Genomic DNA, 25,632 nt, shown 5'->3' with positions numbered 1-25,632 from the left:
GTGAGATGAGACAGTGATATTAAAGGTCTTAAATCATTAAAGATTGCAGAGGTGGTAATCTTTGGTTCAAAGGCTGGTGGAGATGCTGGAGATAGGGCTGAGCAGTGCATCCATCAGCTGGGACACCACCATGCCTGGGGCTCTTGGCCTCTACAGCACAGAGATTCCCCAAGAGAGAGCTGGGCCAAGGCTCTGCAACTCTTGACTTTCATTTCTTATGATGGATTTCTGGGTGTGGAAGCAGTTTATAGCAAAAATGGAATCACTGCCATGTATCTTTTAAAAATAAACAGGCTTTAAAGGGAAAGCTCTGCTTCGGCAGAGGCAGCGCTGACTTGAGTTAGGGACTCATGGTGTGGTCACTGAAGTGAGGGGGTAGGAAAGGAAATGTGGAACAAGTTTTGCCTTGAAAAAGGCACTGGGAGTCAGGGAAGAGGGTGTGTTTGACAGGGGATATGGAGTCATGGCAAGGGGAATATTCCAATAAAGCAGGGAACACTGTTTGGCTGTGTGCACCTCCACAAACCAGAGAGCAGTTGGGACACAAAACTGGGATGTGATCAGCAGGCTCTCCAGCTTCAGGATTTATCAGGGTCTAAACTCATTACCAAGGCCTAAAGCAATGGCTCTCTGAGTGGCAGGTACTAATCACAGAAGTCCTTAATCCTGCAGATTCCAAAAAAATGGAATAACCTCTTCAAGGTTGAGCATATGCTGCTTGGTTCAGCTTTGCATCAGCACAACTCTTCCCCCAGCACATCCTTTGGGACAGGTAGGATTAATATCCAGCAGTTCCTTTTAATTGCTGGGCAATAGGGAAATTTTCACCACTGGATATATATTGCTCTTAAACCTTCCCTCTAAAAAGTCTCCTGTTTAGAGAACAGAGTAACAGCCATCCCTTAATATAATATATTTAAACATCATGATAAAAATCCTCCCTGGGGAATTTGACAACACACTTATTCCACCAACGTTATAATGGATGGTTTTCTTCTTTTAAATGCCTCGCCATTAAAGTTTAACGAGCAATACTTACTTTCATTCTAAACTTATTTTTCTCCTTGACAGATTGGATACTTAGTTTGGATTTGTTAACATTGCTGGTCATAAAAATGTCTGCTTCAAAGAAACTGATAGATACTGTCCTCAGGAAATTGGGCTTTGATGCCTTATTTGATTTCCATGGCAAAGTAAGTTCATACTTTCTTTTTTGGAAAAAATGAAGTACTATACAGAGAAAGCTGAGAAACTCATACCCCTTTTCATTTGCCTGAAATTTCAGTTGATATCAACCATAGTAGGTTGTGTAGCTCAGACAAGTCCGAACTCAGGACTGGACTTTTTAACAATGAGGGGGCATTTGTGGAATTTCTGATGTAGTTTTAGGTGTTTGCAAGATTTTCTCTCTGCTAATCCTTTAAGAATATGTACCAAGGGTAACCAGAAATGAAAATTGCAACAAAGGCTCTCATCTTTACATCAGGGTTATTTATGGCATCACACATCTTAATCAAGAGTCTGGTTAATGTCCTTCATAGTGTTTCCAGTCCTCATGGTCTTACTTTCAATCTCACAACATCAATATTTCTCTTTATTTTGCAGTTTCCTTCTAAAAATTCATTCTTGCCATAAATTTGGAAAGGGAAGGCTCACCTTGTGAATTCTCACTTTTCAAGACAAGTATACATTCATTTTGAACCTTAAATCAAAAGAAGCTGCAAAGAAGGAGGGATGAGCCTGACATGATTTTTCTTACATTCAATTTATCCTTCTTTTGATATATTCAGAGTCTCTCAGAACAGTCTCTGTGATCTTGACAAGCCTTGTGCTTCAGGAACAAACATGGGAGGAAAATCTCCTTGACCCCCTTAGTGCCTGATGGGTGAGTGTTGTTAAGAGTTACAGCAGAGAAACAAAGCCAGTGATTCAAAGACTTGCAAGAAATATTCACAGGGGGCAAAAATGCTGAGCAAGGACATTCAGAATTTCTTTAACATCATTTCCTTCCAACAGCTGCTGTTGTTACCCTGTGCTCCAGAGCTGAGCTACAGCAGCTACTGAGAGCCTTTTCCTAGCTCAGACAAGGGCAACAGGCAACACTTGGGATTTGAAGACACTGGCAAAGAGAAAAGCAGCACACAGAAAGCCCTACAACATCGCGGCAAACATTTCCTAATTTACTGCAATGCCAGGAGATGAGTCACCCCAGCGTTCCTGTTGCATAATCTTCCCCACAGCTCAGGAGAGTGAAACCAGAGAAGCAAAGGTCTCGCTGGGCTTTCAGTGACATTTATGTTTAGACTGAACTTTCAGTTAGGAAAGTGTGAGTTTTTCTCTGATGACAAAGGAGGGGGAACCGATAGAGTAAGGTGTTGTTTCGGAAATGATAAACGAGTGAGTGTACAGATTGTCATCTCCCTAAGCCCCCAGCCAGACCACGGGCTCCTGTGCCCTTCCTGACTTCCAGACAGGTCTCCCCATGACATCCTGACCTGTTCAGCCTTGCCTGGGCCCTGGGGAGCACAGCTGGGCCCTGAGAGCTGTAAAACCCCTCCAGACAAAGCATGGCCATCCCTCAAGGCTTGGCTAACCTGGGGAAGGATCCTGGGGCTTCCCACACCTTTTGGTGGCAGCAGGAGAGCTGGAAGCTCCAGGCACACGTTTGCTCTGCCTCAGCATTGTGCCCAAGGTAGATCCAACCTTTCCCAAAGCAGCAGCATCTCCCAGGCGTGCAGGGAGCCCTGGGCACAAGCACAGCTGTGCTGCCTGGGAACTTCAGGCACCAGAGAAATTCCACCTGGGAAAAGGGAGTAAGGCAGGAGCAGGCAGTGAGGGTCACTGCTTCAGAGCCTCTGAGAGGTGTTGTGAATATACAGTTACGTATTTTAGGGTCTAGTCTACTTTTGACTCCCGAAAATCATGTCAAGTGAATTAGGCAATGCTGCACATCTTCAGAGGAATGTCAGGCTGAGAGCTGCATTCCTGTTGGGCTGTGTTATCCTGGGTTAGTGCCTGGTGCCAGGCATTTTTCTGTGCTGATTTGGTGAATGCTGTTTCAGAGGAGCTGGTGTGAGCAGCACACAGCTCCTCCACACCTCAGCAACTTTCTGCTCTCTGTTCCACCAGAGTGAACCAGGTTAGTTCCTCCTTCTGGGCACCATTACTACGGGCAGTGTAATTTCTTCCCCTCTCTGATGAGAGTAGAAAAATTTCCTTTATTCAGTGAGACAAAAAAAAAAAAAAAAAAGCTAAGTATTTTGAGGGTAGTTTTGTTTTTCTCAGCATTTCTGTGGGGTTTCCAGTGCCATTTCACATCTCTCTCCCTCCCAGCTGATGACCTAAATGAGCTGCCAATGGCCAAAAATATTGGTTGAGTATTGGTATGGAAGAAAGGCCTTTTTGGGAAGGGATGGGAGCTCCTGAGCACAGCCTGGGCTCTGCCGGTGCTGGCCCTGGTTCAGGGCAGTGCCAGCTCTTCCCTGCAGCAGGGCATTTCTCCTGCTGGCTCCTGCCCAGTGCTCTGCCCCCCTGCCAGGTCTGGATGTGCCATCTGAGCTCGGATCAAATGGATCAAACAGTCCCTGGGCTCGGCCTCCAGGAGGGCAGCAGGTGATCCCCAGGTGATCAACAACAGCTGCTGGAGACAGCCACGGGTAATCCCGAAACTAAAGAGGCTTTAGGGTTTGAAAACAAAAGGACGGAGCGAGGGCAAGCTCAGTCACACGGGGAGCACTGAAAGCCTTGGGTTAAGCTCGGTGAAATGAAGGTTCCTCGCGTTTTTCAGTGGAGACCACAAAGCCAAGAGGCAGCTGCCTGTGGGTGAGAAAGGCTGCCTGACTCACCACCTCCAGCGTGCCACCATGGAGGGAAGCTCAGCTCCATCCCTCTGAGCCAGGCTCGAGCTGGAGTAGGAGCACATGCCAGAAAGGGGAACAAAAACTCATCAACTCAACCACAGCTGTGGTAGAGAAAGGAAGATGGGGTTTCACAGCCGCCCTGCTCTCACATCAGGGCTGCACACCATAGGGAAGGAGGGATAACCCACACTGCTCCCACCCTGGCGTTGCCTCTCCAGGCTGGGACACAGCCTTGCACCATTCCCCCGATGGAGCTGAATGCCAGTGTTGTTTGGATAAGTTGTTTAGATGGAGAGCTCTGCCAGCAGGCAAAGGCATCGAGGTCTAGGTGCCTCTTACATCCCTAAAGTTGTCACATTAAATGGAGAGTCATCCATGAGCAGAAAAAGAGCAAACTGGGTGAATTGTGGAAATACAGGTTTAGCTGGTAGCCTGAACAGAGAGAGAGAGAAAGGGCCTGTGGTGATGAAGATGCTGTTGAGATCACTCTGATCTGCTCTGTCAGCTGCACAAGGCAGCAAAAGGGAAATCATGAATATACATGGCTTTAGAAACTACCTGAGAGGTCAGAATTCCAACCATAAATGATTCCTGTCATGTTCTGCCAACCTCTGAAGGTTTCATCTGAGGAGTGCAGCTCTCCATGAACAGGATGGTGGCACAGCTCGCTCAGAGGTACAAAGTGGTTTGGAAATGAGGGGGGTGCTGACCCAAAAAACTTTATAAATCATAGATATTCTGCATGAAAATACCTGTGGAATTTTGGGAGGGGAGGAGGGAAATGTCTAAAGAATTGCTGAAGGACTGAGAATTTTCAATGCTCAGTCTCAGCTTGAAGCACGTGTTTGTGGCCAAGTTACTAAATGGTTTCTGATGGAAAAGCTGCCACCACCTTAACTGCAGCAGCACTGGTAGAGGCTGCTGAGGCTCTGCTACTCAAACCAGCTGGGGCTGCAGAAATGGGAAACAGCCTCTTGTTTGTTCCTCATTCTGCAGCAGGGAGGGCATATGTGCCTCCTGTGGCACAGCCCCTTCCTCTTGTATCCTCTAATCTGTAATCTTCAATATCCTGTTTTAACTGGAAGTTAAGATTTTGGCTTCATAAGGCTGCCTACAAACTGGGAGGATGGAACTGAAGCAGGGCATTGATGTACATCAAGTTTAAAGTCCTGCAAAACAAATACATGTTCAAGTATTCACTCAAATCCATTCTATATCAGGAAAAAGTAGAAAGATGATTCAGTGTTTTGATGAGAAAAGGCAGATTTAAGCATACACTTAATTAATTCAAAAATTTTGTGCCCAAGGCTTGCTCCAAAAGTGTTACAAGATGTTCCTTTTTACAGAAGATCTTTTAGAGAATTCTCTTTCCAGAGTCTCGTGTTATTCTATCTTAATTCATTACAGGCTAGACTTTGCGACTTCCATTAATGCAAAACCATCCCTTCATGTTGAGCTGAAAATAACTAAAAGCAAAAATCTAATTTAACTCTTAAAACGAGCAGAGTGTTTGGAAGGATATATTACCAGCGAGGAGGCTGTGCCTGTGCTCTGTTTGATCTGTGTTAACTGGGGAGTGTTCAGGCCTGTGACACGCATTGTTCACTGGAAATCAAATTGCACCCTGTCATAACAGTCTATTAACAGCCCTGAATTTCTGCAGAACTTCACCTCTTTGCTGGAAGATAACATTTCTCTTTCCTCCCAGGGATAAAATAGCTTCCTTTCTTGCAGCCCTGCATATAATGGTGCTATTGCTTGACAGGGATGTCAACTTCCCTTGACTATTAAGGAGAGGGGAAATGTCTTTGTTACACATTTCTGTTCTCCTTTCATCCTCTTCAGAGAGGCCCCCAGCTCAATCTAAACAAAATAAAGCCAGGGTATCAGTTAAAAACAAAACCATTTTGAAAACTCTTTGATCTCCCTGGCTTCCTGTTAAATATACAATCGACTGTTTCTCCACATCCTCGACCACTACAGATCTGATTTTCTCTGCAGTTTATATTGACTTTGGCACCACACAAAATTAACATATCATTGGCTATAAAATCTCTTAAAGGCAAAGAAATCCAGCCCCTCCTGAGCTTCACCTTTGCCTTTTTGTGTTGTCTGCTTTTCAGTCCTGCCACCCACCTTTCTGTTTGTGCAGGGAGCCCTGTGGTTGGACCCTCTCTGTTGTCAGACCCCTGTTTTGTGACTCCTGTCATTCCATCTCTCCCTTTCCACAGGCCAGTGAAGGCTGTTAGCTCTGGAAAAACCCAGCATCTCTTTTCCTCTGTATCTACACATCTCTTTTCCCCTGGAGAAGTTTCTCCTGCCCTGCTCCACCAGCACTGCTGCCAGGGACTCTGTTCACTTGATTTTCACCATGGTGACTTTCTCCATTCCTGCCCTTGCCTTGCAGCATCCTCTGGAGGGGAAGAGCACTGGATATCCCTCCCACATCCCACCACCATCCCTGCAGGGCTGGACCTGACTTCCCTTGTCCTTCTCTTCCTCCTCATCTCTGCCTCTTCCTGTGGTGCTGGATTAACACTCACAATCCATGATCTGCAATGGTACTCAACATTCAGCTGCATCTCAGCCCTGCCCTTCTCCCTTTGCAGAATTTCAACTTTTCCAGTCTATTCATAATTAATTTCTTCTCTCTCAAAGGGCTTTATGCCTTCATCCTCACCCCATTGTTATTTGAACGATTCATTGCCTTTTTTCTTTTTCCTTTTTTTTTTCCTCGAGGAGGGTGACAGTGGGTGGATGGGAATGGGAGAGTTTGCTGTCAGTTTTCTGCTCCTTGAATTGATCTCAACTGTCCAGTGTTCATCAGTTTTGGTGTGTTAATGACTCAGACAACATTTATTAATGATTTAGGCTGAGGAGGGAGTTCTGTCTGATAGAGATGAATAGATTGTAAGGAATTTAGGTCCTACTGTAGTGGTGCAAAGCACTGCACATAATCTATGGAGTTCTACAAGTAGCAACAGGAAGTTTAATCCTCTATAGGCAAACTGTTGACTTGGTCTCTTCCAGCATTAATTACACTGAAGGAAAACAAAACGTTGTAGCTTTCAGGACTAACTGCTCCATTAAGTGCAGCATTTTAAGCAAGAGAAATGTTTGCACACAATGGAAAGACACATAATGTTGCTCCATGCACAAACCAGATAAATTGTTCTGTAGCTTCAGTGACAGCAGAGACAAAAGGCTCTGTCTCCCTCATTGTGGCAGCAACATCTGGGTGGCTGCCTTCACATTTCTCTCCATGTCCCAAAAGCAGGAGAATGAACATTGTTTCACATACCTCAGGTAGCCCCCGAAGGGGCTGGAGATGTGATGGATGTGAGTTTTGGTGTGACAGCACTGAAGTGGGGATTGAGTTTGCACACACCATGGGCAGATTTGCTGTCACAATAATGGATCTCATGGGGCTCTGAGTGGCTGATCAGAGAATTATTTCACAACTTGCCCGGTTTCCCTTCTTGCCTCAGAGGTATTTCATAAAATGAAGCCAATAATTCATAAAATAAAGAGCCCGGAATATCCAAATTGCTCTGTAGAACAGTCCCTCAGGTTACCAAGTGCCAACCCAAAGCACAGCAAAGGCTGAACTCTCCTTTTCCATAAAACCACTCAAATCCTGCCTTGCACTGCACCAGCTTTGGGATCATCCTGCCTCCCAGAGCTCTCCAGACCTCAGCAGCAATGGTCCTTTTCAGGATTCTCCTTCCATCAAAGCCCAAACTGATGATGAAGAAATGACATCGATGTTGGCTGTTCTTCCCTGCTCACAGCACCCTCACAGCCTCCTCCCCCTTTTTATAGCCACTACTGAGAGCTGGATGCTTCAGACCCAGGAGATCCTCAGGTCACAACTCAGTAGTCTTTGAGGAAAACTCAGAACTCTCAGAACTGTCAGAGACCTAAAAAACAAGCTGACTCATTTCAAACATGCCTCAATCTCCACCTCAGCAAGCTTGGTTAAGTTTTTTAAAAACAAGCCAGAAAACAAAGCAAAACCCAAACCAGAAATCAGAGTGAAGACAACCATCTCTGCAAATTTAGTTTCTAACCAGGTTTCCTCCTCTCTTTCAGGGATGGAGCAGCTCTTTGGGAAGTTCTGTGAACCCTTTGGCTTGTCACAGCTGTATCCGGGCAGTGATGGTACAGGAGGTGAGGCAACCACTTGTCCTGAGGCAGCTCCACTAAAAAAAGGTCAGCCAGGAGGTCATTGCCTATGGCCCAGAGCTGAGGTATGGACCTGGTCACTAACCTTTCCCTAGCAGCACATTCCATATCCTGTGTGTAGCACAGTGAAATTTCTGCCCAAAGTGATTATTACTAATATTTTCTGTACCCTCTTGTTTTAAAAATATTCTTCCTTTCAGGAGTCTGCCTACAAGGGTCAAGGGTTCTGGGCTTACACCACAACAATTATGCAATATTACAAGGGAAGCTGAAATATATATGTATTTTGAAATATGAACATGTACGAGAAAGAGAGGAATCAATGGATATTTAATAACTGAGATACAGCATTCTGTCTTTTTTAACTCAAGCACCTTCAGACTCTTTACCAGCCACAGAAGCTGTGGCTACCCCATCCCTGGAAGTGTCCAAGGCCAGGTTGGACAGGGATTGGAGCAACCTGGGATAGTGGAATGGGATGAGCTTTAAGCTCTCTTCCAACCCAAACCATTCTGGGACTCTGGGATTCTTTACAAATGCTGATTTCCTGCCTGTGATGGGTTTTGTATCAGGCCCCCCCAAAATAAAGAAGGCAGATCTCTTTCCCCCAGCTTCCTCATTACACTGGAGGCATAAATTCCATTTTACTTTCTGCAAGTGGGGAGCTGCAAACAACTCTGGTGCCTTTGGGGTAGGCGGGGAAAAGAAGTGTGGCTGATTCTAAATAAAAGTTACTGTCAGATCAACCTTGATAGCAGAGATAATGGCAGTGATCACATGGGAATAAAGACTCAGGCTTTGGTTTAATCATCTTTCCGTATCAGCTGCACTGATCCAGTTCTGCATGACTAAGTCAAATAAATGTTAGGTAACTGAAATTATCTCCTTGCTTTTCACTCCCCCCTCCAGTACCCACAGTTTGTTTCAGGGCCTTTCAAATAGGTAAATCTATAAAGGACATCTCTAAGTGCTGATAATAAACAGAGGACAGAGTTTTTGTCAAGAAGTATCTGAAGTTAAGCTATGAAAGAGATTTCTAAAGGCAAGAAATACTCCTAAGGTCATAAAAATCACATGTGCCTTTGAAAATTTCTATCAAGGCTGCCTAAATTGGCTTCCATTCACTTCACAGGGCTTCTCTAAGTGCTGGAGCATGTGATTTTCAATTCTACTCCCAACAACTTGGGAAGGGAAAGACAACCAAATATTGAAAAAATTACTTTGATACATTACAGAAAGCCTTGTAACTAGTAATGTGACATTTTCATTTTTAAAAAAATGCCCAAAATCTCATATAAAAACCAACAAGAAGCCTTATGCAGGCAGACCTGAGGTTTGGTTTGAAATCTTAATCCAGATCCAAGTTATACTGCTTAGTTTATCCTAAAAGAAAGAATAAATGTGTAGGATCCCAATGTATTACAATAAAGCAGCATCCTTAATTTGTTCAGTAGCTCAGGTAAATCTATAATTTAGATTTATTTAATTGGATACTAAATTAATTAATTTGATTTAATTAATTAAATAATTAATTGGATTTTCTCTGGTTTCTTTTGCACTGTCCCTACCCCTCAGGAGCTGACTGCAAGTTCACACAGGTGATGTTCCTTAAATCCTTAAGTCCCAGAAGAACAGAATTGCATCACAACCTCCACCTTCAGCTCACCTCACCTCACCTCACCTCACCTCACCTCATCTCATCTCTTACCTGGGCCAAGACAAGGTAGGAAACATGACCCCTTTGGGATGCAGTAAAAGCAGAAGAAAGGAAACAACATTATTATTTTAATTTATTTGTTACAATTTCAAACCTCTTTGATATGCTTTTAACTCAGGGGTTTTCAATGTCTGAGTTGGTGGTTCTGCCTTTAGCCCCTACACCAAACACTACACTGTATATTTGAACTGAATTGGATTTAAGTTTAGTTTTAATTTAGGGCAGCCTGCCCAGATTTCTTTCCCCTCTGCTGACAAACTTGGCAATGCTTTTACAGGGCCCTGAGAACATTTCAGCTTTGCTTGCAAAGAGCTTCACACAAAGCACTTTATTTCTCCCCAGAACAAATAAACAAGGAGTAAACATCCCTCCTCTCACATACACAGAGCATTTCCTTGTCATTCTCTTCCCATTTGTGCCATTCTTACAGCCCAGGTAGGACTTGAGCTTTATGAAACTGTTAGGAAAAGGCAAAGCTGCATTTTTGTCACAGCAAGGACTCAGAAGATGACTTAAAGGAAAAAATAAACCCAAGTTTTTTTGTGTGTTTACATGCACAGCTTGTGGACACTCTCCAGTTCAGCTGTGTTTGAAGATCCCAACAGTAAAGGGACTGTGCTCTGTTCAAAATGTAGTGAAACCCCTGGAAGAGAAGAGCAGGCAGATTGTGGTGGTTTGATTTTTCCCCTTTTTATCTTGAAGAATGCACTTTCTTGGGTTACACATTAAACTGTCAGAAGGCAAAATCAACACTTGGGACTCTACATGGAGCTTGAAACGTTGCTCCCCAGAGCATGGCCATGCAGAGCTTCTCCCATAAACCTTCAAGTTGTTTCCCCTATCTAAGCAAGCTATGTATAAATATTAACATATTATTCATGGTCAAATAATTCCATGCCACTCCTTGCTGCTGCTGCTGCCTTAAAGAGGATTTTTGGTTCAGATGAGAATGACAGTCCCTTTGTTAGGCCCTCAATGCATTTCAGGTTAAAAGAATTTAAAAAAAAAGAGATAGAGGGTAACTTCATTAAGTAAACCTCAAAAATGAAGAAGTGGCCTTTAACTGTTGGTTTTAACGTAGGGGAGCCAACACCACATGAAAACTACTGACTAAACTCTATAGTAATTGCAATTAGTCAACTCCCACTCGACTGGGGTGAGGTAGGGCTGAGATCCAAAGGATTTGTTCTCTGCTGTGTGCATGGATGGATGGTGTGAGCAGCCTCAAGCTGAGCACAAGTGTTGGACCAAAGAGTCTGAACTCAATCAGGATCTCCCTGTAGTGCTGGGGGGTCACTTTGGCCTGGGTGGTTTCAGTTTTCCAAAACTGGAGCACAATGATGGGATTTCCCCCTTCAATACAGGTGAATTTTTTCATTAAAATGTTTCTTGAGAATATCCCTCATGCACAAGGAAAAGTGTGTTCCTCCAGAAGAGGATTCTTCCTGCATAGGGCTGGACATGCCAGCAGCTGTGGACAAGAAGCCATTGCAAGTGGAATATGTGAAAACAGGGGCCTATTCATAAAAAGAATATATTTATATTTACTCCTCCAAAGCCTTTGCTCAGGAGCTTTTTTAAAGTTCAGCTGGATAGAAAATGCCCACTTCAAAAGCCAAAACGAAGACTTTAACAGATGTGCCCTGGCAAAGAAAAGGGTGCAGACACAGCAAGGAATTCAGAAGGGACAGACAGTCATATATGGACACAGGAAAAAATCCCAAATAAATGTTTGTGGCTGGGAGCTGGAGTTACAGGTAACAAGCCTCTGCTTTTGGGGCCTGGCTGTTCCTTTCTTTTCTCCTGACTGCAGCTTTTGGTGCTTTTTGTACTACAGGAGACAAAGTGTGGAATTTTACCAGCACCTCAGTCCATCCAGCAACCAAAGGAGGGAAATGTCTTATGAGGAGGACCATCCCTAAATCTGAGAATTTGGATTTTATTTGTTAGACATGCTAAAACCCCACAAAATTCCAGGTTGCCAGACTGGGACAGAGCCATGTTTGTGTGTGTGTGTGTGCAGTCACAGAGAGCAGTCTGACAGCAGCTCCCTGTATGCAAAGTTTGGGCAGTGCTGAGTTTGCAGGTGCTGCCTCCTCACACCCTGGTGTTGAAAATCCTCCACTCCATCCCCCAGGATATCAGCTCATCCCACTGGGTGGCCACCCTAGTGACAGTTTTATCTCCAGCTTAATTGAAAGCGTATTAATTTCAGGCTGTTAGCACATTTGGAAAGATTAGATCAGGCCTTATCCGAGTGATTGTGGTTCAGGAGAGAGCTCAGCCTCAGGAAGCTTTTGTGTCCCTGTGTGTCCCTTTCCTGTGCTCTGACAGCCATGCAGGAAAGATGCTGTGGTGTCCCCAGCAAGTTTTATTTTCTCTCCCGAAATTAAACAACCAAAGAACTGTGCTGCAAACTATTTGTTGCTGTCTCCCTTCACACACTGGCCACTTGTAAACCGTGTCAGGAGTACAAAGGCATATTAAGATTCCAAAGCCAAGCCTCGGATGCCTAGGGAGAAGCAGAGCTGGGATTGCCCTGTGCAGCCCTGGAGGTGTTTTTGGGAGGGCTGTGAGGCCCTGCCCGGCAGGATGTGTTAGTGAAGCAGAGCTCGGCCGCTTCCCGTGCAGCTGTGAGTGCCCTGAGCCCAGGGGAGCAGCCAGGGCCCCCCGAGCTCCTGCACACCACAAACACCCCCGGGCTGAGGCTGCCTGCATCTCACAGCAGCTCTGGGACAGAGAGGCCAAAACTCACATTTCCTGGGAAATCCCTCACCTGTCCCAACCCCAATGCTGCCCTTTCCCTCTCCGCCAACACCTGTACAGCTCATAAAAGAAGAAACAAGGGAATTGTTATTTTCAGTTCTTCTTCAGTCCTGTGCCCCAGATGGGCCATGAGGGCCTGGGCAAAGCTACTCAGAAATGTAAGTCAGAAGCAGAGAGGTTTTGGAGTGCAGGCATGGCCTGTCCATGGCTCTCCAGGGAGGTCAACTTCAGTTCAGGAGCGCCTACACAAATAACTGCCAGAAATTGGGAGAGTGGATTAGAAGGATCACTCTGGACGTGCTGCTGCCTTGTATTTTTTCCTTAGGCAAGAGGTGCTGCCTTGGTAACAGAAAGGATTCTGGCTTAACTAGAAGTGCTTGTGTGATTTTTGCACCACTGAGCCTCTTGGAACACGCAGGTGAATTGGCTTGTGTGGATGAAGCATTAGGAATTTCCAACAAAACAACTTTTTATTGTGTGTGCACATTTTCTCATCTGCCGAGAAGAATAATTGTGGTACCCTGTGAGGATTTGTCTGAGCTGTGTATTTCACAGAGCTGACATTAATGCTGAAGACATTGACTTAGAAAGGCCTCGCTTTTTTCATGACTCATGCCAGAAGTTATTTTCCTGTAGGTTTGTTCTGAGTGATTAAGATAGGTTTGCTTGCATGTAAATGCTGTTCTACACATATAGATATATATACATTACCTTCACCAGGGAAAGCTCCCACACTTTCCCTTGTTTATGCATATTATACGTGTCACAGGTTCCAAGTTAAATGTCACAGCCCTTATTTACAAGGTAAGCAATGAATATAACCCAATTTGAAACTCCTCATTTTCAGTGCTCCCCATCTCACCCTTCATGGAGAACATTGGACAAGAGGAGTTGAGACCACAGCCCTGTGGAAGACAACAGCTGTGAGCTTCCCAGGTTTTGTCCACCTGCATTTCAGTGCCATTGTAAAATTCCCTTTCCACGTACAGGTAGGAAATTATATTTAATATTTAATATTTCAGCCAGTGAGGGAGACATGGGGGCAGCACCTCAGAAGCTGCTTGTCAACCACTCCCTAATTTTCAACTCAGCCACAATGGCATGTTGGGACAGCCTGGGAGCTGTTTGAGCAGGCACCAGGCTCCCTCAGAACCTGAGCCCAGGCAGGGAGCAGCATGCTCTGGCCACACTGCCTCCATCCTGCCTGTCCCAGCTCGCCCTGCACGGAGAGAGGCTGGAGCTCATGGAACTGCCTTCCTGTCTGCCCCAAAATCCCATCTCACTACTCAAAGGATATAAAGGGAACGTGGAGTGAAGCACAGGAGCAATTCTTCAGTCTCTGAAGCTGGTAAAAATATTTCTGATGAAGGTACATCTATGCACAGCTGAGCTCCAGTGAACACCTTCTTGTTTCTCATGCTAATTTTATATTGTTCCTGAAGCAGAGCCTGATTTTTCTCTTTGTGAAAGTAAGATTTTAATTCTGGTCCTATTCATTAATCACATCAAAACCCAAGGTATGCAGATGTTATTTTTCAGTAATTTTAAGGTGCCAGTATATTAGTAAAAGGTTAAGAAATGCAAAATAGCTGTAAAGGGTTTGGAGTTTTTCTTGAAGTGTATGGTTTTCCCACATTCCTGCAGACTACATATTTATTTCTCAGTAAGAGCAAACTGTGACCCTGAACCTCTACTGTTCCAAACCCAAGCCAAGATAATGACTTTCAAAAAGCAAAGAACAAATTGTTTCACAAATAATGAGCATAATCACAAAAAGAAGCATAAACTTCTCCTGCCTAGTGGTGGCTTCCAAGACGTCAGACATTTTGTAAACCAGCAATCGGATCCAGACCACGCAGAATTGGGAGGGTCCTGCTTTTCCTGTTAATTTTTCCACTATGAGAGTGTCCAAACCTCTCTGAAATAAAGGATTACTGTCTAGGGGTTCAGAAAGTCATATTTTCATAGAACAGTTCATTCTGACAGGTAACCCCAGCAAGCACACAAGCTGTTCCATTAAATGTCATGGCCTTAAGCTTAAAAATGCATCCCACATCCCAAGCCCAACTGTTTGTTTGTTTTCAGGAGTGTTTTCAGTGCTGCTGTGGCCCAGAGTTTAGATGAGTGGTTAGCTGCCTACACCTCATTTAGAGATTGTAAGCAAGGGAGACCCAGTTTGGTTTAGTGTTTAGCAAATTACCTTCACCCTTTTGCCACTAAATCACTGTACAAGCACGAGCAAACCACTCAGCTCTTCCTCTCCTTCCCCTTATTCAAATGTACCCAGGCCATCACTTGTGATATGACTGTGAGGAGTGAAGAGCAGCCTGTGAATATGGACAGAAAATTCTAGAAGCTCTGCTGAACCACAGTCACAGCATGAATTCTGGGTGTAGTGATGAGATCTGAGTGTTATCAAAAACTTTCTGGATGAAAAAAGCATGGAATGGTGCCCACTGTTTTCCATCCAGAACAGCTAGAAAGAAATGTTGGTCCCCAACAGAAAGAAATCTGCTCTGACATCACCCTGATGTAATATGGACTTACCAGGTCTGAGGCAGGTCCTTCAGGCTCTGCGCTTGCAAAATGTGCTGGGCCAAGAATTGAGAAAATAGAAAAAGATGATTTAACTTCACCCCATTTCAAAATGCAGTAAGTATGTATTTCTACATTTAAAAATGTATTGAACTTCCCGATCTGTGTTTCATTTGGTTCACATATTCAAGCTATTTTCTAAGTTGTGAACAACAACTTAAATAAGAGTTCAGATCCTTAAATGATCACAAACTATCAGAAGTGTGGCCTTTTCAGAAAAACCCAAATGTACAACAAGTCAACAGCACTAGCAAGTCAGTAATTTAGGCATCCTGCTTTAAATGTAAATAGTGTCAATATTTTTTTACATTGTTTTAGAGGAACTGGGGAGCCATTTCCCCAAATGATGTTGGGATCATCTACAGGGGTTCCACATCTTTGTACTTCAGGCATTTCAACTGAGGCAGCCAAAAACTGGGTCAGGGCAACAGTCCAAAATTTTAGTGGTGAGCCTCCAAAATGCAAGAAACTCAGGGAATGCATGTTGGGGAATAATATGAGAATGCTGGAGGAAAAAAAAAAAAAGAGAGAAAGAAGGGCGTATTTAATTTGTATCCAATATTAATATTTCAAAAATTGGTACTGTCAATTTGGAATAAAACCCTGTGTTTGAAATGCCTGTGAAAGCCAAGGCAGTTGCCTCAGAGCCTCAGACGCTGTCTGATCCCATCGGTTCCTAACTTGCCACGAGGCAATCTGGAAGGCTGGCTGCTCCCAGTGCAGGGGCATGGGGAGGTTTGGGATGCTGACTTTCGAGGAGTCTCCCCACTGGGTTACTTTGGATCTTGGAATATGAGAACATGGGTTGGCAAGAACCTGAGTGTCTGGGAGCTGCCAAGCAGCCCTGCAGCCTTCCCAAATTCAGCCTCACCATGGTCCCTTCTGACAGCACAGAGGGAACCGGGAAGCACAGCTCAGCTTGAAAGCTCAGAATTTTCAGCCAGGTCCCACAAAACTTGTACCCCGTTGGTGCTGGGCAGCTGGTGCGGGGAGATGAGGAGCAGCTGGAGCTGAGAAACTGAGCCAGCCTTGTTGGAGGCACCTGGTGACTCTGCAGGTGGCCCTGAGCCTCCTTGCTGCTTGCTCAGCACCATTTTGGGGTAGTTTTAGCAGAGAACTGCTGTTTTGAGGAGCTAAAGTTTATAATTACATGTTTTTTTAGGAGCTGGGCTCCCTTTCAGCATGGATGGGGCGATGCTTGAGAGCGGGGAGTGTGACAGCCCAGTCTGCCCAGCGATGGAAAGTTAGAAACTGGAAATGTACCTGGATGCCACCCTGAGTCAGCCCAAACCGAAGCATCTCTACAAAACACCTAGATGTGAACAAACTGCCGTCTTCTGACAAAAATATTCCGTCTGAGAATTTCTGACCAGCTCCGGAGGTAAACACCTCCAGGGTGTCGTTTGTGTCTGATACAGGGCAAAAATTATTCGGGTACCTGTTGCTCGGGGTGGAAAGATGAGGGAATGGAATAGTAAATGAAAGGGGTTGAAACAAGAAGCAGCTGGTTGTCTGAGCAAGGCTGGCCAGGCTGTGTTCGGGTATCTCTGTGGGAACGCGCCTTGCCATGGAGGAGATGGCAGGGGCTGCAGCCACCCTTGGACACTCTTGTCCCTTCCCCTCACTGAGGGGGCTTTACGCTCGGAGGGCTTTGCATTTGTGTTTATTTTCCTCCCCTCGGTGGGGTTTCTCCGGGCAGCTCTCCCTGTCCTGCTCCGGGGCTGTTCTCCCCTGGCTGTGGGCTCAGGGCCCGGCGGAGCGCGGAGCCCTCAGTGAGCCCAACCGGGGCCTCCGCGGCGGCGGTGGAGGAGCGGAGTTCCCGGCGGGCCGGCCGCCTCCCCGCCCTCCTTCCATCCTCCCTCCCTCTCTCCCTCCCTCCCTCGGCGGCGTGTTTGGGAGGGAAGGAGGGGGTGGAAGCCGGGCCGGGGCGGCCAGCACGCAATTTGCATGAGAGACAGACTGGGAATGAGCTGGAGTGGGCGCCTCTCCGCGCACACAGAGCGGGGCAGGAGGGGGAGGAGGAGGGAGCTGCTGCCGCCGCCGCCGCCGCCGGGGAGAGGCGGCGAACTCCGGGCAAAGTTTGGAGGCGCGGGCCCGCGGCGCTGAGGCAGCGGCGGGGCGGGGAGCGGACGGGCCGGGCCGGGCAGGGCCGCCCGGCCGCGCGGTGAGGCGGCGGGCAGAGCGAGGGGCGGCGGGCAGAGCGCGGAGCCGGCGGGCAGAGCGCTGCCGGCACAGCCAGCATGTCCTCCATCCTGCCCTTCACTCCTCCCATCGTCAAGCGGCTCCTGGGCTGGAAGAAAGGCGAGCAGAACGGGCAGGAGGAGAAATGGTGCGAGAAGGCGGTGAAGAGCCTGGTGAAGAAGCTGAAGAAGACGGGGCAGCTGGACGAGCTGGAGAAGGCGATCACCACGCAGAACATCAACACCAAGTGCATCACCATCCCCAGGTACCGGGGCGCGGCTGCCGGGCCCTGCGGGGGGCCGAGGGGACACAGGGGGACACAGGGACCCTCAGGGACCCTCAGGGCACGGCCGGGACAAGGCTCGTTTCTCTCCCGGCCCTGCCGCGCTCGGTGCGCTGCTGGTCCTCTCCGCCTGCTCCTCAGCTAGTTAAGAAAAACGCCGTAACTGGCGTAACTACAGCATTGAATTACTCTCTAGTAACGAGAGCGAAAACGTGGTGGAGAAAATACGCCTCGAGCCGAGATTGTAAAAAAGGAGGAAAGTTGGAAGCGCTGTGGGTTAGTTGCACTCGCTGAGGGAGAATTCTCCCATTGTCAGAAGTTTCAGCGGATTCTCGAGTGCAGCTGCATTGAGGTTTCCTTGTGATTAATGTGTCAGGAAAACGGTTTTGTTTGGGTTGTTTGGCTTCTTCCATGTTCCCCTCCGAAGGGGTGCTGAGAGCTCTGCTCTGCTGGTGTTTTCAGATTACTTTTTAAATCGGCAATGCAAATGGCAGAGCTGAAGGAGATTTTTTTTCCCACTCCAAACAATCCAAACCCAAACGTATGACGGTAAATGTAACTGATTATTTTTTTCCCTCCGGTTTTTGAATTAACACAGATTTCATTTTTCACCTCCATTCCGAGCTCGATCCATAGGGCCATCATAAATCATAAAAGACATGTATAAAACTATCCCATCTAAGAATAATTTTCCAAGTAACTTTCAAATGGCTGCCCACAAGTGATGTTTTATTGCTGCAGATTGTTGATTTCTGTGAGCTCAGCCAGATGACTGCTGGGTCTGTTCCTGATTGTTGTTTGAGAGTACTTTTTTTTTCTTTTTTTTCTTTTTTTTTTTAAAGCAAAGGCCAAAGTTCATCCCAAATATTTGAATGCTGCATAATTGTGTGCTTCTGCGTGAGAAGATATCTGTGTGTGTGTGTGTATTCATGCTTCTCTCTGGCACAAACAAATGTATGCTTTCTTGGTTGTCAGAATGATTTAATATGCAGGAGCTGATACAAAGCAGCATCTGTTGCATGAAAAAGTGAAGCAAGTAGCTTAGAAATGTGCATGTTTGGAACTCCTAAAATTTTCTTCCAACAACTGCAGTGTTTTTTTAAAAGGAAAAATAAAGTCTCCTTATCTTTTTTTGTTGGTGAATGACTGTGGCTAAGATTTTGGCCAGTAATGCAAATGAGAGCTCTCAGCCTTTGTTAGAGTTGCTCTGGCTTCTACTTGAAGCAGAAATCAAAACCTGTAGAGCCACCACGCAATACAAACGCCTTAAAAGCTCTATTTTTTGAATTCTTGGTAAGCAGCAGTGCCTTCCACGTAGATAATTCCCTTTTTAAAACACTTCCCTGAAATATTTAGCATTTCAAAAGAAGAAAATTGCTGGAGCAGCCCTGCTGCTGTGACCTGGGTATTGTGTCTGGCTGATGCTGACCCGTTAGGGAGCAGAGCATGAAGTCCCTTGGAACTTCTGTCACCAGGAACAAGGTGGTTTAGATAAGGAAGGGCTTGATATTTTATGATTTAAAGAAAGAAAAGAGTTGGGCCAAATTCAGTGCTTTATTAAAAAAAATTAAAAATTAAAAGTTGAAAATAAATAACAGAAACAGATATCACACGTCATTAATATTCTCACCTAGACTGTCCTGGCTGTTCCTGCTGAACGTCTGTTTCTCCTCTGTTAAAGAAAATGTGTGCAGAAATTAAAACATTTCATGTTAATTTATGACACTGAACCTGGATCCTGCAGATCTTAAACTTAAACAGGGGAGGCATCAACCTATTTTGAGGGGAGCCCCATAAACAGTGGCATTAGTTTTTAAACACCACTTCATGTGTACTTTTATTACTGTTTAGAAATGAGCATGGTGAGGTTAGTCTGTGCTGAGATGTTAATATCTGAGGATCAGAGGCTGGGGAATGGTGTGGGAACATGGAACAGTCTGGAGTGCAGAGCTGCAGCTCTAACTAGGCCTTGTGACTTTAAGAGCTGTGCCTTTTCCTCTGGGCTGCACTGCTTGTCCTAATGTATCTGTGAATCTGATTACTGTGTCATCTGAAATTAGTGTTTGCAAGACAATTTTAGCGTGGTTTTAGTTCGCTGTTTGCTTTTTTTTTCATTTAATAATTTTTACGTATGTCATTTTACTCTTTACTCAAATACTATGTTGGGGAGGGGAAAGGGGGGGGAAAGCATCATTAAGGATTAGCTCATGTTGTGCATTGTCTGTAATGCATCAGTAGACTGAATTACAGTGGAGCCATGCCAGTGATGACTCTGGCCCAGCAGGAGCAGGGTAAGTCCAAAATTAGCTATTGTATCCATGAGACGGAGCAAGTTTCACATGGAAAAGGACTCGAGCTTTGCAGAAGCGTTGCTTCTGGGAGTGAGGGCTGCACAGCACATTCCTGCTCTGATCAGGTGGGGTTGTTTGAAGAAAGGACAGGAAAAAGATATTTTTTTGTTGTAGGGCTGAGGAATTAGAATAACAAGTGTATTCCTGCTGTAATGTTTATCTGCTGGGATCTAGAAATATGTACTACATGCAATCTTCTGGCAGATTAGTAAACAAGGATTAGTTTATTTGCTGGTGTATTTGCTCAGCATGTATTGCTTCTCCAAGTGCTCCATTTCTGAGGTGATGTGACAGACACCTCAGGCCCCAAGTTTTGTGTTGGAAGAACCTCTGGCAGAGAGCAAAAGGCTGGAGAGGCCTTCAAGGATTTCAGTGTGACTCTCTTGGCAGGATTTTTCCTTCTTGTTTTTACTGCTGGAAGAGGAAGTAATTTCCACCTGAAGAGCCTTCTGGTCTCAGACCATCTGATGGGTGCTGGTGCTGCACAGGAGGAATCCTTTAGAGGATCTTCCTTCCCTCCTCCTCTGGAACACAGCTGCCAAATGCCATCCTGCCTCAGCAAGACCTTCCTTTAAACCTGTGTGCCCTGAGCTGGTGGCCTTTGGTGTCAGCACCTGACCTAGTGAGTCCTAGCAAGCTGGGGCTGCCTGGCAAAAAGAGATTTTTTCATACTGTATTGGGTGATAAAGTTGAAAACACACGTTATTCTGCCCATTAAAATGCATCCTGTGTCATAGTTGCTTTATCTTGAAAGCCCAGCTTTCAGATGAGCATTTTTATCACTTTTCAGACCAACCTGAGGACAAGTGTGCCATTAGCACCTACCCAGCACAGTCAGGTGGGTGTTTGTGGCCTCTCTGCTTTGCTCAGTGAGCAGGCAAAGATCTGTGCCAGCTGCTTGCAGAATTTTTGAATTTTCGATCTCTCTATTCTCTTCTGAGACCCAAAAATATAGTAAGAATGGTATCTACACCTGACATTCATCCAAACCTGCAGAAACCTGCGTTTCTGACGCTGTTCCTGAGCTGAAGAGAGGCCATTCTGTACACCTGAGAAACCAGCAGCATTTGCCCTAGAAATAAAGTATGTTAGTCAGAACAGAGGTGAGTGTTTAAATCTACTTTTCTAGGGTCTGAACCGCAGAAAGCAGACCATGTGATGGGCACTCAGTGATTTCTAAAAGGTGTGCACTATCTATAGTCTTGTTACATGAGATAGGAAATGCTTTGTTTCAAGATCTTCAGTGGTGTTGCACACACTACAACATAAATCTCATGGCATTTTGTAATATATTTTCATATGCACATTTTTCTTTTGAACTCATTACTGTATTTATTTGTTTTGGTATCACCAGTGGTTTTAGGGGAGCCAGGATTCTTGTATGTAAGGAACACCTTCTTTTAAGTGGTGGAGTTTTTTTTAATTTAGAAGGTAGTTTTGAAGAGAGGTGGGTGTTATTTCTTGTGGAACTCATCTGATAAGCATAGAATGTACCAATTGAAATGGAAACATGGCACATTTGCTTCTTAAAAGCCACTGAACAAGGTGTTCCTTCAGTGATTTACATTTTGGTGGGGAAAACCAGGGATAATGCATAAGGAACATAATGCAAAAGCATTTCAGGAACATCTTGGGTGTGAGCACAGCTTCTGTTATGTTGGTAGTTGACCACACAATATTTACAGGAATTGATCATGCTCTTAGGTTTGAGGTGGTAACAGGGAAATATGAAAACTGTGAGTATGCTAAGTGGCAGAGGCTGTCTGCAAGACCCTGAAGTATGTTGTGGTTTCACAGCATGGTGGGATTTTGGGGTTGTTGGACTTTCTCCTTGTGGGTCCCTTCCAGCTCAGGATATTCTAGGATTCCATGCTCCTCTTTTGGGAGTGGTGCCCCTCTGGTTTCAATAATAAGCAAAGGGTCAGTCACAGCTTTGTGTGTCCATGTGCAAATTTATATATCTTTCCGTGCCAGTTTTAAACTACCTTGTTTTCAGTTTTCTGTCCCTGTGTGTGAGGAGCTTTAATATTTGATGGCCTTGTCTGAGCGAGCATGGAGCAACATAGCCCTGGTGTGCTGTGGTTACAGTGCAGCCCCTGTGTGCAAACACCCTCTGGCTGCCATCCCCCTGCCTAGCTCCATCCTGCTGGCATTTTCCTGCTGCACAGCCGTGTCACTGACCTCTGTCCTGCCCGAGCTTCCTGGGCAGGTTTTACAGCCCTGGCCCAACCTTTGTGCTGCTGCAGTGCCCTCATGAGCTGTGCCACAAACCAGCTGTCTTGGCCTCTGTGGGACTCTGCAGCTCAGGTCTGAAGGTGAAAATACGGGGAGAGCAGAGAGCCTGAGCCTGACAGGGCTCCAGGAGTGCTGGAACTCTGTTTTTGGGCACAGGGTGTGACTCTTGGGGATGGTCCTGTGCAGGGCCAGGAGCTGGACTCAATCATTCTTGTGGTTCCCTTCCAACTCAGCTCGTTCTGTGATTGTGACTTTCTGCCTGCAGTCCTGCTTGCTCACCAGTATCCTTCTCATCTCCCCACAGCTCAAACCCCCTCTTCAGGCACAGGTTTCTGCTCCCTGCAGCCCCTGCAGCTTCTCCCCATCCTTGCACATGTTCCTGCCTCTTATATCAGCCTGGATAATGTGTGTGGAGTTGTGTTGTGTTCCACACGATGCCATTCCCAAAACCCAAGCACTGCTGCCAGGCTCGAGCAATAACGTTGGTACAACCAGTTAGGGAGCAACTACACTCTCAGTTATTGTGTCAGGGATGAAGGAACTGGAAAAGGAGGGAGGCTGGGGAGGAATTATGGTTCAGCATTGCAGTCCCTCCCCTCAAAGGAGGTACTGCTGGAATAGCACATCAGACCCAGCCCTTTATTAAGGTGTCTCCTCAGTTTGGTAATTTCACCGTTAGCAGTCACTACAATTCAAACCCTTTTGTGTGTGTGTATTTATTTATTTATTTATTTATTTATTTATTTTTAACCTGAGTTGTGCAGGCCAGCTCACACTTCACATTAAAACCAAGTGGTGAAACTCCTCTTGTCTTAAAATACAACCAGCAATGTTTATCGAGGACATTGAGGGGCTAGGGGGAAAATATGGATTTTACCATTTGCTAAGATGCTTTCAGATATTCATATCTCTGCCTTTTATTCTTCTCCTCTTTCTCGAGAGACAAAAATAGTTAAAATAGTTTCTGAGGGGACTCATGATATTCTCATTATATTGTGTAGTAAGTGTTGAATCTGTGTGAAATAAAGTGTTTAAAATGGTTGCTTAACTTTCATAGTATTAGGAAAAGACCCTGAATATTGCAGTCATTTAACTATAATGAGAAATAAATGCAAAAAATTGATGAAATAAAGAAATACACACTGTACAGGATTATCACATCAGGGATCCAATTAAAACGAGCTCTTCTAATAAATATTGGTTTAATAATGTAAACTTGTGATTACTATATTATTACAACAAAAATAAAATTAACAAGATTTAATGGACTGAGCAGCTATTAATTTTCACTTGTTAATTTATTAGGAACTTCTAATGCTGTTAGATGCACAGTGAAGCCATTATCCTGCATGAACTACTTGATGAAATAAATAGGGCCAAGAAGTGCTTGAATTAAATTGAAATCAGTTTTTATTCCCAAATTATCTCTCTCTGTTGTTTGGGTTATTTTTTTATTATTACTATGTTTTAGCTTTCCTCTACTGAGTGCAATTAAATTTTCAAGGATGGGATGCAGCACTCTTCCAGCCAGGCTTATGAATAGTCCTAATTAACTTTTGTCCTTGTCTGCCTTGATGTGTTGTGTAAAAATTCTTTTCCAGTCCCGAGCTGCCTGTGCTGATTGGCAGAGAGAGGAGAGTGAGGAGTGAGGGGAATGAAGGCAGGGCAGAGGTTCTTGTCCAGGCACTGCTGTTCCACAGGGTGACTCCACCAGGACCTGCAGGTTTTGGCTGATTCCCTTTGATTCCCTGCGACCTGAAAGAGGAGGAATTGGTGATAATTGGGCACTTGGCACTGTAGCACAACTTTGTGTAACTGAGGAGCCAATAATATGATGATTGTTGCAGTAATGCTGCTTTTAAAGGGGTTTGGAAGCCTTTTAGACCTGAACGTCATTTGCTGCATCTTTTTGCCACTAGAGCTTTGGGATTTGCCCTTAGGGGAACGTGACTGCTCCAGGTACTGTGGCTCTGTAGAAACAACACAAAACCAAAGCTCTCTTTTTCTATCTTAAAGACTCCTCAGAGATCACAAATGTGAGTGGCAATAAGCTATTTGTGCATAATAATAGCAGCTCTATTAAAAACCCAACCAGATAAAAGCAAGGGCAGCTCTTATCTTCACAAGAGCCCAGCCAGGTGAGAATAACACCCTGCTTTTTAAAGGAATCACCTGAGCTCCAGCAGGAAATCTTCATTGTCAGCTAAGGAGCCTGTTAAACCTAAGCTGCTGTAACTACACCATTCCAGGTGTAAGGGAGCTTTTTGTGTGCTGCAGAGAGACTTCTGACATTAGGAGCTGCTGCTGGTGTGGAAAACATGGAATTCTATCTCTCATTGGTGAACCTCATGAAAGAACATACTTAAAACTCCAGTAAAACCTCCCTGTTAGCAGTGTAACCTGTGTGAGTCTAGGAGAGGTGAAGCTGATCCATTTTCTGTGTCACAAGAAATACCTTCAGAGCTCACTTGCTGTTCAGCACTGAGGTGATGAGGGCAGCATGTTTCAGGTGGTGCAGCTGTAAGTAGGTGAACCCTCCTTAGCTCACTCGATAATTTGAGAAATTCTTGAGAATGTCAGTCAACTTTTGCTCACAAATTGCGTCATAGGAAAGGTCGGAGTTTCTCTCCGAAATGCTGATGTTCATTAACCATAACGCAATCTTTTTCTTAAAAGGAAGTCAAAACAGAAATTTCCTCCTTTGTGGTGAAGCTGCAGCCAGCAGTGGTTGAATGATGGATGCTGACACTGCCTCTCCTTTTTCACAACAAAAGAGGAGAAACTTCGTCCTTCCTGTTCTAGTTGCTTGAACGTGAAAAGAGAAATTCACTTACTCTTCACAGATGTAGAACAGTTAAAGTTCACAAAAATACTGGGCTTAGAGGAAGACATCTGTGGCACGTGGGAATGCCTCTGTTTCTGTGTGAATGTCTGACTGTTGTTGCTTTAGCTACTTAACAGCTGGAGAATTTTCCCCAGATTTCCTTTCCCTCCATTAACTGGATTTTCAGTGTTGCTGTGTGGGAAGACAAAGACCCAACTACAAGCACCTTTAATTTTGTTATTCTCAGAAAGACCAGATGTGTATTTTTTTTTGTAGGGATACAAAGTCTATGGTTTCCATACATATGGAACTGTACAGAGAGGTCCTTATTTGTTGCACAAGCTGTTCCCCTGGACTCAGATGCAGAGCCAGTTTGTAGCACATGTGTAACAGTATCTGAAAAATTATAGCAGTGTTTAAAAAGCACTCAGTCTAAAAGAAAGGCTAATAAGCAGCTGGAGTTTGGAGTCTTTTCCCAGTCTTTTTGGGTTTGTGTAGTTACGTGGATTTCAGTAAATTTACTTCTGATTTACGTGCAAGTGAAAGGAGAGTCAGGCCAGCATGGGAAAGCAGTGAATTAAAAACAGAGGAGAGAGGTGTTTGTAGGTTGAATATTGTCCACTTTTCTCTTTTAA

At 45.0% G+C, this 25,632-nt stretch overlaps 1 protein-coding gene across 2 annotated transcripts in view; it reads left to right on the top strand.

The window, feature by feature from the left end:
• The first annotated feature begins 16,983 nt into the window (after positions 1-16,983).
• The window catches only part of SMAD3 (SMAD family member 3), a 67,556-nt gene continuing 58,907 nt past the window's right edge, over positions 16,984-25,632 (top strand). Inside the window, exon 1 of one of the 2 annotated variants that reach the window (XM_085070253.1) lies at positions 16,984-17,569. In XM_085070253.1, coding sequence (XP_084926379.1) covers positions 17,364-17,569 — 206 coding nt within the window. In that variant the 5' untranslated portion in view covers positions 16,984-17,363. The remainder of the gene's footprint in view (positions 17,570-25,632) is intronic. The other variant, XM_085070252.1, reaches the window with a different exon arrangement.

This window comes from Lichenostomus cassidix, chromosome 10, assembly GCF_008360975.1.
Source record: "Lichenostomus cassidix isolate B80296 chromosome 10, HeHo_3.0, whole genome shotgun sequence".
In the NCBI taxonomy this organism is placed as follows: Eukaryota; Metazoa; Chordata; class Aves; order Passeriformes; family Meliphagidae; genus Lichenostomus; species Lichenostomus cassidix.
This window is presented reverse-complemented; position numbering and strand designations above follow the sequence as displayed.